This window comes from Poecilia mexicana, unplaced genomic scaffold, assembly GCF_051168715.1.
Source record: "Poecilia mexicana isolate PSO_F unplaced genomic scaffold, ASM5116871v1 scaffold_20, whole genome shotgun sequence".
Taxonomy (NCBI): Eukaryota; Metazoa; Chordata; class Actinopteri; order Cyprinodontiformes; family Poeciliidae; genus Poecilia; species Poecilia mexicana.
The window spans coordinates 6,481,807-6,498,316 of record NW_028263389.1 but is presented as its reverse complement, the minus strand read 5'-3'; the positions used below and the strand labels follow the sequence as shown (position 1 = coordinate 6,498,316).

Sequence of the window (16,510 nt, the reverse complement as noted above, 5' to 3'; positions counted from 1 at the left end):
ACTACATTAATGTAATACAGGTGTATTTTCTGGACATATACTATGGCAGCGCTAACATTATTCATATGGCTGAGAGTTTGGATCTGGATTCTTGTTGGCCGTCACTACATGCAATGCCATTATTTAATATAAAGCAGAAAAATTATACATTTTTTTAGCAAAAAAAAACCCAGCCCTGTACTTGAAACACAAGATAAAAAGCATTGTGCTGAAAGACACGACGTTTGCAAAGACTCAGAAGGCAATCATGAAGAGCAAACTCGAACATCAATACAAAGAGGTAGAGAAGAGAGAAAAAGAGCAAAGTCCTCCATGCAGGCGTCAGCTGTTTCTGATCTGATCTCAGCTGATTATCCTACATCGCAAAAATAAAAGAAACTCATCTGGCAACTATAATCTGCAGATTTGGTCAAGGAGGAAATGTGATTTGAAAGACAAACAAAAGAAAATATGAAGTGGATGTGGAGAACAAATTTCAACTTTAAAGGGTCAAAGTTTGGATTTTTCAAGTAAGCTTCTGTGAATCTCAATGAAATTTGTTAAGAGAGAACAGTTAATTAATTTGATTATTTGCACTGAAAATGTCCATATGAGTGGACAGAACATTGTTAGTGGGTATGATTTTCATACAAACTATGTTTTAGTGTATTTATGGTTCACTGAGTTTGGTGGTTTTATCAATTCACCACTTTTCCTCCTCCATCAAGAACAGGATGAACTTTTAGATTGTGTTTGTGCAGCAGTCTGGATCTTCACTCGTGATCACCTGACATGGCAGATTGTCATCCATCCTTACCTTGTTGGATTCCCACCACTGTGTGCTCACTTCCCTAACAAACTCTTTGAGGCAACATCTTTTTTTAACAAATAGGCCATCTAGAACCAAAAACAACTTCAAAATAATCTCAACTGACCCTTTAAACACCTGACAAATAAAAAAATTGTCATGTTTCGCAGGGATTTTATTTGATAGACTGGCACAAAGTAGAAGGTAGCTGTAAAGAAAATGGTGAAACATCAAACTGTGGAAGCTGCCAAAGATGGAGATGAGCTGATCCAGAACAATCAGGCTTAGTACTAACATGAAGGACTAGCAAAATATCATAAAAGAATAAATGCATCGTGGTCTGTAATTGAATAACTAAAAACAGGCCTCATGTTTTGTCGATTGTTCTGGCAGATCCATAGAGCTGTGTGTGAGTGCATGGAGGTTTATGTGTTACCTTCCTTTACTTTGACTATGTGACCAGTGGGTTGACCTTCCAGCTGAAGCTCATCAGGACTAGTTAGTATCAGTTAACCTTGACGTCACACAGTTAACCTGATCTTTTATGTATCGATTAAAAAGCTAATTAGAGCCTCATTTTGATATTTGTCTTCATTTTTGCCAAATGTGCTGTATTTCTCTAGTGTAGATGTCCAAAATAGTGAATTTGTAAAAACAAAACAAAACAAAAGAAAAAGGGTTAAACATATCAGTTCTCTACACTGCAAAAACACAAAATCTTACCAAGTATTCTTGGTCTAGTTACTAGTACAGATATCTTAACACACTTGAAATAAGACAAAACTAACTCACTAGTGACTTTCCAGCACGACATAGAAGTTAGTTTTAAGTAAACATTGCCTTAAAATTGGGGAAAAAAGTACTTGTTCCAGATTATTTCACTGATAAGACATTTTTGCCTTGTTTTCAGTGAACTGATCTGACAGTGGAACTAGCATGTTTTCACCAATATTGGGGTTTTATTTACTTAAAACAAGCTCCTAATTTTTTGCAGAAAAGTTGTTAGTTTCATCTTATTTCAAATGTATTAGGATATTTGTACTAGATCAAAATTACTAGTTAAGACTTTGTGGTTTTACAGTGTAGATTTGATTTACAACAATACTTTTAGCCATGTTAGCTTTCTGGAGCATCCCTCTTCTTTCTTAAGATATAAAGACCCAGTTTGCATAAAACCTCCAGTGACAGAGTCACAAGGTGCTTCAGACAGACAGGAGTAAGTAGATGGCCAAATGAATAATAAGGAAAAGGATCCCCAGAGCTTGGCAGAGAGCCTGCAGACAGTCAGTCACAGTATAGATTGAGTTATTAAAATGAACCTTGAGGAGGTGTGCATTTCATTTGCTTTGAAATGACTGAGAAATACATTGAGGGAAGGGAATGTAATCTGGGCAAAGATACAGCAAATGGCAAATTAGCGCCCAGTTCCGTAATCTATTTAATATGAAATGTCATGAGCTGCTTCAACATAAGAGGGAAAAATACTAATGGAGCTTCAACAATAAGATGAAGTAGCATTGCATATAGCCTTAAACCACAGCCACCCACACACTATTGAATCACTGAGGCGACCAGGAGTTTCCAAAGATGTGAACACAAAAGGAGAGAGGGATGGCGGACTCTAGTGGAGAGTCTTTCCGATTCATAGGCAGGAAAAAAATCTTAATTGTGCAAAAACGACATAAAGGGATCAGTGGAGAACTGTTAGTTAAATGGACAAAAAAACTAACTTTCAGTACACAAACGTCCGTACGTCTCCTCCCAATTTCATACCACTCCAACTGGTGGAAGTCATGACTAAATACACCACATATTGATTTACTTGTGTACGTGCTTCAGCGCTCTGATGAAGCGTTTCTTTTTTGGACTTAGAATATTTTACAGGTCAGTGCTGGAGCATCCTGCCTATTTCTCATCACGGTGTTTTACGGGAGTCTCTGGAGGGGTGCCCAGGCTTTTATATTTTTGATTAAGTTGAACTAAACTCCCTTTTGGCATAGCAGCTTTTTTTATTATTATTTATTTTTTCCCATTTAAGTAGCCCTGATCTTAAAAGAGAGTTTTTAATGTCTGCCTTCATTGTTTGTCCCGACTTCTCCCAATCGCCGTTATCAGATATTTTGCCACGTCTAAAAACGCGCCCTGCATGAGTCTCAGTGTGAAGGAAGTAAGAACACTGTATGGCAAACATTTCCAATCAAATCTCTAAAGTATGGATGTGACGTTAGATGCGATCTTGTTTTGTACAGTGTGTGTATATTGGGATGAAGGGTGTAAAATTCAGTGTTCTGCAAAGTCAAGGCAAGGTCATGTGACTTTATGATATCGCCGTCTTCCTTAATTTTCTTTTTGATATTTCAGATGAACATCCAGTGTCAATGAAAGTGGCAACGTCAGTAAATAATTATCTGAAATGCTTCAGTCTTCCTCACCACTTTCTCAATCTTTATCGGCGCAGACAGAGGGTTTGCATAGTGTAGCTGTATGTTACCATTGGCTCATTGCTGGAAAATTTGAGTTGTTTTCACTGTTTCAGAGGTTCGCATGTGTCCGTATTGTCTCTGACTAGAGCCATTTTTCAACATGCCTGTAAGACATGGGAGCTGGAGATAAAATTGAGGTCATTTTACACTCCAGTGTCAAATGCAAAAGGAAGGCAATTGCTGGAAAATCATTTTCCTGATGCTAGGCCACTAAAGCAAGAGGTAGATAAGCTATGATGTGACAGGAGGATAATCATTTTTCTTAAAGGACAAGTTTTAAATATGGGAAAGGGATGGCAGTGATGCATGGATACTGGAAATAGCATAAATTCAAACAGAACTCCTTATTTCACCTGTTCTGTACAATTATATTATAGATACTTGACAGTAGCAGTAACCCTATCAGTTAGGATTTAAAGTTGTATTTAAATGCTGGGGAGGTGATTACTATGTACAGGATCAGGTGAGTCTAATTAACAAAATGCATGACAGATGATGGGGCGCATGAACATGTGGAGATGAGATAAAATGACTAAATGCCTGAAGGTGTAGAAGTCAGTTTCAATTTATTGCAGTCATATGCTCTTGGTTTTATATTTTAAAATAAAAACAAGAAATGGTTTTAAACACAATCTAGATAAATCTTAATTTCTTTTATTTTTTTTTGACACTTCAGGCTACTTTTTTGGTTTATCCTTTTTATTCTCCTAAGCTGTTGAACTGGCAGTATTTTATTTATTTATTTATTGCTGCATAATCTGCATAATACAACAGCTTTGGTCTTTTAGAAATCATTATTATTTATTCTGGCATGGCAGAGGAGTGACATGACCATCATTTCTCTGTCCTGCCTCGACACTGACAGGTTGGTCTTAGTAACATAACTCTTCACTGTCAGTTTGTTTTACATTTCATTTAAACACACTTTAATGTTAGGGCTATGCTGTAGCTCAACTTTAGAAAGTTTTTTTCCCCCCCCAATTGCTTTACAGCAGAGGTCTGTAAGGCAGTGCAGCTCATGTAAAACTGGTCAGTTGTCAGAAGAACCCTGTCTTTCTGTAGAAATTCAAAATCTGCCTCTTTAAGTTGTCAGCTGATCAACATAATCACTTTTGATTTGATCACTTTGTAAATTGATTGCATCTGCTCTGTTTTAGACCATTTCTCTCTCCTGCCTGAAATGCACAAATATAAATTTCTTTTCCTTTGTCAGGAACTGGTTGTGAGGTAGACACGGTGGACCCAGGCTGAAGAGAGAGAAGTGATGATTTAATGAGTCACAAATACACAATCCAGGCAGCACAGGTGAGGGAACAGCAACGACCCTCACACTGGTAGCAACTGGTATAAAGGCAAAGACATGTGACACAACAATAGATGAGGATCACAGACACAGGTGGGATTAAATACACAGGGAGTAATCAAGGAAACAGGACACAGCTGGGATCAATCAAGGGGAAAACACGGAGACCTAAATAAACAGAAAACTCAAATCCTCACAGTCTCAACAGTTTAGGGTCATTCAGCTAAACACATTTTTCTCACCACTCAGACCCTTAGCTACTCTTCAGTCTATTAATTTGGACCAACAGACTGCGTCAGATGCTGTACACAAACTGGGTTCAGTTTACATATTTGAGTCGCTGGATTTCAAAGCCAAGTAGGCAAACGGATAAACTGCCAGAGACCAGGAGAACAGGCAAAACCTTGAGGTGGAGGTGAAATGGAGAAGGCGGATAAAGGAGAGTGATGCCTCTTTAATGGAGGAATCTTTCTGGCATACGATGAAGAGCGCGCGGCCTATTTGCAGGTAGGACATAAAAATAAATACGCTGGTACAAGGTTTTCATTTGGTAACATTTAGCTGCTTCTGTTGTTGACAGTATTTCAAGGAAATTGCTGTTTGATTTACTGGAGGGCTAAATTAGGTGAGTGTTTGTGCCAACGGGAAGATTTTAAAAATTAGTGGTCTGTGCTTTTTTTATATATATATATATTTGTAAATAATATGTGTATTTGTTCACGTAAGGGAGACCAAGAAAGCTGATTAAAGTTATGTGACCTAACAAAGAGAAGAAGGGAAAAAAAAAGTCAGTAAAGTCGAAGGTCCTTTGAGTAGATTTAAACATCCTGTTGAATGTGAGAGCGGCCACCGAGAGACGGATGTTGTCACGGCGATGCTGGCTGGTGTCCAGAGCTTCACAGTCTGTGATATACTGAAGCTATAGATCATCACATATGGATGTATCTATCTATACATGGATGGATGGACCACGATAAGCCGAGATTTATCAGCATTTGTGAGCTGCATGCCGCAAAATAGGATATGATCCGAGTCTTCCTCCTCCCTCCTAACATCGCTGAATACTAAAACGCAGCTGATATAAAGTCTGGAAAGACGAATCATTTCTGTTTTGAAAGAGAACTGCAACATCGGTGACATCTCTCCCGGGCCCGGAGGGAAACTCATTTTAGCTGCTATTGAGATACTGCAAGCAATCTGTAACCAGAGGAGGAAACGACACAGCTGCAGTGTGTGGCTGATGAGGAGTAAGGAGGGGGGACAGCATCATTTAGTGACACATAGGCTATCTAAATTTAGCCCACCTACTCAAAATGCAGTCTTGACATGAAAACAGATGCAATCATGTCCTTTTGTCAAATGTGGTGGATTCTTTTCGCCGGTGGCGAGTAAGACCAACACAACGAGAAAAAAAGTATTTCTGGACTGTCTCTTTAAGTACAGCGCAGTTTACAGTAATATATTCCCTTATGAGAGCCATTAAGACGGAGTTGGGGTTGAAGCTGACATTTAGAAGAGCAAACTCCCTGACTGCTTTTGATCTTAAGGCATTTGCCTGGGTGGCATGACAAACAAAGGTCTCCCCCACTCTTAATGAAATGTCAAACCATTAGCAGAAAAATGCCAGAGTTTACCGTGTTGGATCGGCTCCTTTCACAAAACTCTCAACACGTATGTTTGAAGCCCATGTTGATCTTTACATGTTATTTTTGCAGAAAAAATGAGAGAAAAGCAACAAGCCAGTCTGTAAAAAAAACTATACATATGTGTGGTTGTAATATTTAGCAGATGAAATACCAAAAATCTGATCAGATAATTGGCCTTGAGGGCAGAAAATGATGACGGTTGATGAATCTTGTGACAAATCCTAATTCAGTTTGACTCTGAGTCAAACAGCTGCAGGGACTTTTGGAATAAAAAAGGCTTGAAAGAATTATGCAGCATTCATCCATTTTCTACACACGCTTATCACTTCACTGGGTGACACTCTGGACAGGTCCGCAGTCCATCACAGGACAACACAGGGACACACAGGACAAATCATAACGAATGCACAAACTCATTGGCTATAGACAATGGAGGGACTGAGAATATGCTATGGCCATTTTGATACCTACAGTGATAAAGAGAAGAAAAGAAGAATGCTGGAGAGTTAAACAACATGGAGTCAGTGACACTGTCCATAAGGAGAATAAGTGAAAAATGTCACTGTCAATAAAAGGAAGCCAGCTGGTCACTGAATTCTGTATACAATCATTTTAATGGCATGTAGAGTGGAAGAAAAATGTGCAACAGCAACTCATGGAACAGCGACATTACAAATGTTAAAAGATGAACCAGAAACTGCAGCCTACAGAAAACTGTGAGGAAATGCCTATAGGATCTCCACAAGAGTCTAGGAAGCCATATGAAGGCAGAATATAAGCTGTTATTGGATCAAACTACAGACCATAAGGAAAATAGTTAGTCAACTGCGCCACCCAATGGTCAAAAGTTAAAAAAACATGTTTTTTTGGGGGGCGGGGGAGGGAAATCAAAATAAATACCTTTTAGCACATGTTTAATAGAGTGTCCATCCAGATATTGAAGTAAATGGCTTCTACTTGTATATCACTTTATCAAGTCCAGAAGACCACAAAGGCTACAGCTGTTCCCCCTTCCACTCACACCTTGATGGAGGCTAGAAGCTACTAGATAGCAGCTACAGCTGGGCTCCATCAGGTCCTCTGACCCCCACCTGAAGACAAGGAATCGAACCAGCAACCTGCCGATTGCAAACTCCTTAAGAACACCTTGTGAAAAAATCCACATCAAAATGGAATTTTAAAATGTCATTGTTTAAGCTACAGAAACAAAAAATGGTTTAGGTTTTAAACTTTTTATTTTATTTTAAAGAATGATAAAAAAAAACTAAAAAAAAACAAACTTAAAAATGCACCATAATGCGTTTGCCTTTAGATGGCACCAGAGAGTTAAATCAACATTTGTCCAATCTTTCAGACATGAAACAGAGTTCAGGATGTTATTCTTTGGAGTCAGATGATTTTAGAGCTTCTTTAGTTGAAGCTCTGACAAAACACTGGGACTTTGAGTGTTTACTCACATACCATACAAAATACTAGATATAAACACAAGTCAAATGTCTTTATTTGAAATTTAGGAGGACATTAAAAAAAACAATAAATTAAAACAAATGACAATCAGAAAATTATCACATCAGAACATTTCAGGATGTTCCCTTTGATTAGTTTGTCAAATTAACAGTAAAAAAAAGAGCAATGACACATTCTTATTTTCTTTCAACCAAAACAAGACAAAGGCAGATTGATAACAAATATGTACAATTACAAACATTTTTTTTTTTAATTTGCTGGTTTATACATATGATGCTTAAGGTGTTGACTGTTTGATTTAACACTAAAGCTGAATGTGCTTATCATCAAATTCAAAGTCAGCAGACATTAAACTCTCTCTGTGCTTCCAGTCTTTATTTTGTAACAGCAACTCATGGAACAGCGACATTACAAATGTTAAGATTATAAATGTTGCGTTTCAAATGGACAAAACATTTTCTGAGAACAAAAAATAAACAAAATAAAGCTCAGAACAAAATTATCTTCTTTTGTTGTTCACTTCAGCATAGAGACCCTCCAGACCATCAGCAGACACTTTGACCTCTGCGTACAGCGTCTCCTGCTGCTCTCCATCCTGATCGGAGGCAGAGGAAGCTGGGAGGAAGTAGGAAGCTGGGAGGAAGTTCAGCTCTCCATAATAAAGTTCTTCCTCTGTCTTTTCAGCTGTCATTGGAACAGCAGGAGCCTCATTTATTTCCATCTGTAGAAAGTATATATATGTTTTAGTCTTTGTCTTTATGGTTTTGATACTTCCAAGCAAAGAAGTTATTTTTTTATTCACCTTAGTCTGTTGAGGAGTTGAATGTCTGAACTTGAACAACCTGGAGGACATTAGAGATGTCAGAATGATTCTGGTGCGATTTATGAGACAACAGAAAAATTAAAACTGAGATAAAGAGTGAAAGCTGATATGAAACGTAAAGAAAACAAAAAAGGACTCAGGAAGCTGGAGAGACATTGGATTGATTTCACCTGTACACAATTTAGGAGAAAACACACAAGCTTATTTTTTCAGTTCCTTACTTTATAATAAAATCCAGGTGAAATGAGGTGTTTTTAAACATCTTAGATGCTTTTTATCTTTTTATACTCACCAAGCAACAACAGCCATGAGACAGATGAAACAAATACATCCGACTACAATGGGCAGCCAGTAAAGAACTGCAGTTGTTGGATCTTGAAAAAACACAATAAGTAAATATTGAAACTTGTAATTATAAGAATTATATATTTAAACATGATGGATTTAATGAAGTTAAATATTAACCTCTCTTTTCACTGATCATATTCACAAGAATAAATGATGAAGTCTGATTCCCCAGATGATTTGTAGCCACACAGTAAAACTTTCCTCTCTGAGTACCATTGAACCTGTAAACCTGTCCTACAGACACATTAGTGGCTCCATCTTTGCTGTTCCTGAACCAGGTGAATCTGGGTGGAGGTTTGGCTCTGCTGGAGCAGCTCAGCTCCACCCAGCTACCTGCTGACACCAAACCTGATTGACTGATGGATGCTGAGGTGTCTTTAGGAGCATCTGAGGAAAATGAGACACATGAACTTTATTGATCACAAACAGCTGAACCATGACCTGCTGACAGGATCACTTACATGAAACATTGAGAGTCACTTCTGTCTCTGCTGTCTTGTTTCCTCCAATCACAGGATATCTGGCAGAACAGCTGATGTTGTATCCATCATGTGTGTCTGACAGAGTGATGTTCTCCTGGATTTTAGTTGTAAAGGTTCCATCTGTGTTTTTCTCTGTTTGTCTGAGAGAGTCTTGTTGGAGAGTCCAGGTGAGTTCAGGAGGTGAGTGTGGACAGGGAGTGAAAGCTGAGCAGGTTACAGTGACAGACTGATGCTCCTTCAGGTCAGAGGGAACATTAATGCTGGGACTCCAAGGAGAATCTGGGGTTTCACATCAAATAGTTCCAGTTAAATAGTGTAAACGATAAACTGTTTCTAATATTTATTCTCCATCTTTCAACTCTGGATGTTTATCCATATTTTTTATCCCAATTCCAAATTCTTTATTGTTCCACAGTGTGAACATTTAGATTAAAAAGGTTTTTAAAATATTATTGGTAACACTTTATTTGAAGGGGGTTGAATAAGACTGCCATAAACATGACATAACACCTGACATGAACATCAATAAGTCTTCATGAATAGTTATGACTGTTGTCATAAAGCGTCATTTGGTAAATGACACTTTTAATACTAAGTTGACATTATTCAAAATGTCTTTGTTATGTCAACTTGTCATTAACCAAGAAATCATGATCTAACATAAATTTGTCATAATAGTAGTCATAATGATTTAATTATTACACTAGCAAAAGCTTTAACAAAACAATGATTAATATTTCCACTCCCTGAAATAAAGCAAAACAAGTAGGACAAGCAATAAAGATTTCACTAAGCTTTATTACACGGTCAAATGATTTAATAACAGACTCATTAACAATTTCTTTTACATCAACTAAAGTGGAACAAGTAGCACCAGTTATGAATATGTCATTAAGTGTTATTACAGTGTCATTAATATTAACTATTACCTCAAGTAAAGTGAAACAAGTTACAACAATTATAAAGATGTAATTTAGTATTACAGTGTCAAATGCAATGCTAACAGAGTTATTGATATTAAGTCTTACCTCAAATGAAGTGAAACACACTGGACTACTTATAACTACCATCACAACTGTAGAACAAACCCTTTGTACATTGGAATAAAACAAAAGATAACTTGTTCTAAGATAATAAGAGGGTTTAACGTCTGGTCAGTATATTGTTACTGTGAAATGCTGATTGAAAAACTAAAACAGAATTACTTATTCTTTAACTTAAGAAAATAGGTTCTTTCAACGGTAACATTTTTTGCTTTGATTATGTCAGCCATCTCCTTCGTAATAGTCTTCCTGTAATGCTCTGAAAACAGGAGATCTTCTTCTTGTCTTCATTTCCTGGAAGCAGCTCTTTGAAGGTGTCCAGAAATGCTCAGAAATTACAGCTGTTCTTGCAATAGTTAATCATGGCGAAAGCCTTTTCATGAATTCAAACTTGGTGAATCTCTTCTGGACATTCTCATAGTCGGTGATGACTCAATTCATTGTGGTCACTTAAAAAAATTACAAAAACAAAAAACAATGTCATCATATTCCAGCATTTATTTAAATACCATTTCAAAAATGTCCCTTGCTGCACACTGTCAGAATGGTAGACTGGCAGACAAATGCCTAGTTAACATGACTGGTTGTTATAAAGTGCAATACAATTATTTCTTAACACAAGTGGACTAATAACTGGAGCTGAACAAAATTATTCTGATCAAATATTTGTCTGGCAGAAGTTCAGACAGACTGCCACTGTTATTCGAATGCATCATTTAACATATAGTTTTAGGCACATGAATGCATCTTTTTTACTTAATGAGCATTCTAAATTATTTCTAACCATATACTCTAACTTAGGGTTGTTTGCAAGAAGCTTATTAATAAATAAATAGATTTAACATCAGTTTTAGTTGTCTAAAACGTAACTTAACTCAGCTGGTGAATGTTGGTTCCTGCTCCCCACTCCCCACTTACCTGGCTGACCCACCCCACTTCACATGGTGAAAATATTAACACAAAAACGACTTACCTAATTTTCTTGGGGAATATTTCATCTGCTTCTTTCTCTTTGGTCAAATAGGAACTTCTTTCTCTGGTGGCTGGTCCTTATTATCATCCTCCACACTCGTAGCATGTCTTCATTAGCCAACTTTGTCCTTCCCACCATGTGTCCTTAGGCTAGCCTGGGTCTTCATGTGGCTAAACTTGCCAAAGCAAAGAACACAAGCACTGTGTCACATCAGCCAAGTCGCTAAATAATGCACATGAAGGATAACTTTGACTAATATATTAGCTTTTAATTTGCTAGATTAAAATTGGAGGAGGAAAAATCAATTTGCCTGTCTTTAAAATATATTTAAGATTAAGGGCTAACGTTACAGTAATTGTGTTTAATAACTTTAGCTAACATTAACTTACAGCAAGGTAGGATTGGCTTGAATTGCTTATAGCTAACATTACAGAGAAAGAGAACATAGTCAATGTTATTTTCTCAAAGAAAATGTAAAGTTAATAAGACACATACCTCATATGTATTAGGTATCAAACTTCGGCTTCTTTTTAAACAGGAGGTCTGGCCGTTATAACTTGTGTTAGGTTTGCGCCACAATATGGAAGATTTCTTCTTCACGAACACACTGCACGTCTGTTCGTGCACTGCTGCCTCTCACTGGTGGAGATGGTGTATTGCACTACTTAGCCCTTGTGTTTAGAAATGGGGTCCATACCAACCGACCCCACACACGTAAAACTTTTATCATTTGCCACAGTTCTCTACGTTTGCCTCAGTCCTCGCACGCACAAGGGTTAAAACAGCCTTAAATAATGTTTCAAATGCTAAGTTCATAAGTGCTTTGTAGACATCTTGCTGTAAAACTTTAGGATCGATTAAATTAAGAAAATTAAGACTAAACAACATGGCAGAGCTTTATAATATTACTACATAAAGCTAATTTTTAAAGTTTAATCGGTAATACTTTTATAACAAATGTATGTCAGATCATGATTTCTTGGTTAATGACAAGTTGTCATAACGAAGACATTTTGTCTAGATTAATGACAGGTTGTCATAATGAAAACATTTTGTCTAGATTAATGACAAGTTGTCATAATGAAAACATTTTGTCTAGATTAATGACAAGTTGTCATAATGAAAACATTTTGTCTAGATTAATGACAAGTTGTCATAATGAAGACATTTTGAATAATGTCAACTTTGTATTAAAAGTGTCATTATTTACCGAATGACGCTTTATGAAAACAGTCATAACTATTCATGAAGACTTATTAATGTTCATGACAGGTGTTATGTCATGTTTATGACAGTGTTATGACAGTCTTAATCAACCCCCTTCAAATAAAGTGTTATCAAATTATTTAAAGAAAGGAAAAGGAAACAATATATAAGGCAGCTCTAAGAATATATCATGAATAATACAGTATCAAAAGGAATATTTTTTCTTACCCTTAACTGTTATATGAAGAGGATCACAAGAAGCTGTTGCATAGAATGGATTGTTCTCGATTCGTAGGAAGTATTTGTCAGTATAACTTGTCTTTAAATCAGGAAACAGAGTGGTGCAGTTTTTCTCTCTCAGGTTTCCAATGATATTCAGTGAATATGTGTTAACTGACCCACTGCTGTTGAAAATAACAGGACTTGGTTTGGCCTTACGGTTTTCATTAGTTTTCAACCAAATTAAATAAATAGCTCCATTGATGTCATAGACCTGGTTTGTACTAAAGTTACATGGGATTTGCAAACAAGATCCACTCAGAGCTTCAATTATCCGAGGTGTTTCAGCAATAAGGACTGGATTGGGACAACCAGCCAAAAACCAATCTGAGAAAACAGAAAAATGTCTAAAATAATGTGGAGCAAACTTTGTCTGAATAAAAAACTTCATGATCCTCATGATTCAGCTGCATCATGTTACATATGGAAACTTTAAAATATACTGCTCAAAAAAAGAAAGGGAACATTTCACTTTAATATTGTGTGTGGCTCCAAATCCAGGCCTCCATTGGTTAATACATTTGATTTCCATTGATGATTTTTGTGTGATTTTGTTGTCAGCACATTCAACTTTGTACAGAACAAAGTATTCAATGAGAATATTTCATTCATTCAGATCTAGGATGTGTTATTTGAGTGTTCCTTTTATTTTTTTTGAGCAGTGTACATCAGAATAATTCAGACTAGAAATGATTCACATAATGTCTCCAAATGAAAGAAAGTGAACAAACATCTCACCTAGATTGAAGAAGACACTCAGTAACATACTGACTATCAGCATGTTCTCACACAGAGCCGCCATCAGACTCTGATTGTCGTCCTTGAAGATCTTCAATGGAAACATGATGAAAACAGCTGCTTTACTTTGGTGACTTAATTTAAGAAACTCTGAAGCAAAACTATATTGTTACTACATTATCAAATTTATATGATGAAAGAAAATCACCATCTTCAAGTAGAGAAGGTTTGGGTTGTTATAAATTAAACACCTAAAACATAAAACTCAAATAAAAGTTGATTTTTGATCATGAAGCTGAGAATGATTCACTGTACAAAGTATGTTAGAAATCATGAAAACTGTAAATATGACAAAATACAGAAGAAACATTAAATAAAACTCACAAACATTAACTTACCAAATGTCTGCAGTTAAAACAGAAATGCTTTAATTTTATGTTAAATAATTAATTTTTGTTGATCAGCTGCACCTCCAGTTTCTTCACAGAGAATGACACAGAAAACCAGAGTTGATGTTTAAAGATCAGCTCTGAGGAAGAGGAAGTCGATGTTGGCAACATTCTGCAATCATCATATTAACAAACTGTTTAACATTTGACTGACAATACACAAATAAAATATTACATCTAATCTTCTCACTCCTGAATGTAACACATTATTCAATCCAGGTAAATTACATAGTTTTCTTTTGGCATAAAGACACTTACAGATCTCAGAGATTATGTTTGAGTTTATCTTTTCTCAGCATCTTTCACAACCAGACTAACTTCCTCTTTTACCTCAATGACTCAACTTTTTCTGCATTTCATCTCTTACGCTAAAGAGTTCAGAGGGGGAAGTAAAAAGAGGAAAAAGCTTCTGTAAATGTTTGCAACAGTGTGAAATTGATAGTCAAAGGAATCATTTTCAGTGATACATCATACAGAAACATAACAGGATGTAATATGTATCATGAGTTTCTGATGACATGGCCCACAAACTGGATTGGTTTTGGCCTGAGGACCCGCCGTACTGTAACTCCAGACAATACTGTGGCTGTTGCAACAGTGATGCTGGTCACTTCCTTTGGTAGCAGAGGAAGCCAATCAATGAGATGAGCACGGCAGAAACCATTTCAAGTTATTTTAACTTATTTTTCTTAAAGAATGAAAAGTGATTATATTTTACAAAAAACATATTTACAACTCATAATTAAAAAAAGTTATTGGATTTTTTGTTTTTTCCATCTTCCCTCCAACTTTCTGCGGCTCCCATGTCGCCCCCTGGCGGCCACACGAAATGTTACAGTAGCTCTTCCTCCCAACAGCTGTAATACTTCATAACCACTGAGCCCAGCAAACTCAATAAGTGTTTAAAACTCTACTATCATTTGCACATTCCTGTTTGCACAATTTCTCAACTCTTCTAAATAATATTTTGTTGTTTTTTAATCACATCTTTTACATTTTTCTTCACTAAATTAACAAACTCAGCTGAACATAACTTTCAATCTGATTATGCTATTTTTGTAATAACTGCACAGCGTTATCTTTCTTATATTCTAAGTTTGTCTTATTTATACGTCGTTTAATGTTTGGATATGTTTGTTCCTGCTCACCATGAACCTGCTGTTGTGACACCTGAATTTCCCAACAGTGTCATGTTGTGTAAATTTTTCTTTAACAAAGAGTGAGGAAAAACTGTTTCAAAACCCAAAGAACCAGAGAACGAATATATTCTTAATCAGTATTTATTCGAAGGCTCTACAGCGTTCGACGTCTCTGCTCACTGATGGCAGTAAGGAGAAAGAGCCCTGAGCAAAATAAAACTTACAGTGTTTTAGGAAGGGTTTCATTCCATTCACATAGTTGACAAACTACTTGGTTACAGAACATACAGCAAGCACACATATCTTCTTTCACCAGGGGAGTCAAACACGTCATGGGGGTGCATAGAAGAAACAGTCTAATAACTTCATTGTAATACCAGGGCCAGAGAAACTTTCTCATGAGGACGTGTGTCACACAAGAATCATAATACTGTTATGTATTGATTTAGCTAATAATCATAGTGACCTTAAAATTTTCCACCACAGTAACACTAAAATATATTCTTTCTGTTCTAATGTCACAATATTTTCTTTGCTAATAAGATTTTCAGTCTGTTGAATGAAGCTCAGGTGAAAAAGATGTCAACATCTGACACATTTTACAGAGTCCAGGCAACGAACGTCACAGAGAGTGTTGCAAGCAGGCATGAGGAAAGAGCAGAAGACTAAAAAATATGATAATAAAAATAACTCACATTACTTTTCAAATATCACCATTGCAAATCGCTATCATGTTAACTGAGAAGAGATATATGTATATCAATTCAATTCAGTTTAAATTCGTCTCCTCAACTCAGTCAATGTCTCAATGCACTTTAAAAAAAAGATCCAGATTAATTTCAGGAATATATAACTTTACGTATGCAACGTTTTTCATCCAATAAAGTAGGAAGTCATTTATTTTCATCAATTCAACTAAAATAAATTTTTTTCAAAGAAAAAAAAATAAATGCAATGACCTGCCTTTAAGTGAGTTTTTGAGTTTAACCGTTCTTGCAAAAAAATAATAATAATAAAAAAATCAGCTGAGAAGATTTTGTGTTTCTGTAAAGTAAATAAATTTTAAATAAAGAGGATAAAAGTGAACTAGGAAAGTCCAAATGAACACCATGACCACAGTGAAACTTTATAACAAGAGCATTGTTATTTGGGTTTCTTAACAAAATGGAGGAACTTATAAATGGTTCTGAAAACCATTCAGCTTTAGTCAAAAAAAGAAAAAGACTTGTTAGAAAACAAAGGATGACGATTTAATTTTCAAACTTTACACTTAGTCTAATTATACATCCAATTCAATAAACAAAATGTGAAAAAGTTTTGAAAGAATTTGTCATATTCTCGTTT

General features: G+C 36.1%; 1 protein-coding gene and 2 long non-coding RNA genes across 4 annotated transcripts; 1 reads left to right on the top strand and 2 right to left on the bottom strand.

The window, feature by feature from the left end:
* The first annotated feature begins 3,768 nt into the window (after positions 1 to 3,768).
* Positions 3,769 to 7,407, top strand: LOC106911438 (uncharacterized). Its single transcript, XR_001416612.2, has 2 exons — positions 3,769 to 5,080; positions 7,197 to 7,407. It is a non-coding gene; the product is annotated as an uncharacterized LOC106911438 (long non-coding RNA).
* Positions 7,408 to 7,698: 291 nt separating this feature from the next.
* LOC106911439 (sialic acid-binding Ig-like lectin 14) lies at positions 7,699 to 13,798 on the bottom strand. Of its 2 annotated transcripts, XM_088001583.1 has the most exons (7): positions 13,579 to 13,794; positions 12,790 to 13,167; positions 9,319 to 9,618; positions 8,975 to 9,244; positions 8,802 to 8,883; positions 8,489 to 8,528; positions 7,699 to 8,407 (listed from the first exon to the last, which is right to left on the bottom strand). In XM_088001583.1, the coding sequence occupies exons 1-7, from the start codon at positions 13,682 to 13,684 to the stop codon at positions 8,186 to 8,188; spliced, it is 1,398 nt and encodes a 465-aa protein (XP_087857709.1). In that variant the 5' UTR covers positions 13,685 to 13,794; the 3' UTR covers positions 7,699 to 8,185. The 2 variants fall into 2 exon arrangements, with proteins under 2 accessions (XP_087857709.1, XP_087857710.1); XM_088001584.1 differs by lacking the exons at positions 7,699 to 8,407; positions 8,489 to 8,528; positions 8,802 to 8,883; positions 8,975 to 9,244 and having other exon boundaries at positions 9,311 to 9,618; positions 13,579 to 13,798.
* LOC148153334 (uncharacterized) lies at positions 10,118 to 12,473 on the bottom strand. Its single transcript, XR_015761727.1, has 2 exons — positions 11,356 to 12,473; positions 10,118 to 10,831 (listed from the first exon to the last, which is right to left on the bottom strand). It is a non-coding gene; the product is annotated as an uncharacterized LOC148153334 (long non-coding RNA).
* Positions 13,799 to 16,510: the final 2,712 nt, after the last annotated feature.

Excerpts from the sequence above, each read along its gene's own strand:
- LOC106911439 (XM_088001583.1), bottom strand. The coding sequence starts at position 13,684 with ATGTTTCCATTGAAGATCTTCAAGGACGACAATCAGAGTCTGATGGCG. Across the intron at positions 9,245-9,318 it reads AGTGACTCTCAATGTTTCAT|ATGCTCCTAAAGACACCTCA; the intron begins GTAAGTGATCCT and ends CATTTTCCTCAG. Across the intron at positions 8,884-8,974 it reads TATGATCAGTGAAAAGAGAG|ATCCAACAACTGCAGTTCTT; the intron begins GTTAATATTTAA and ends TGTTTTTTCAAG.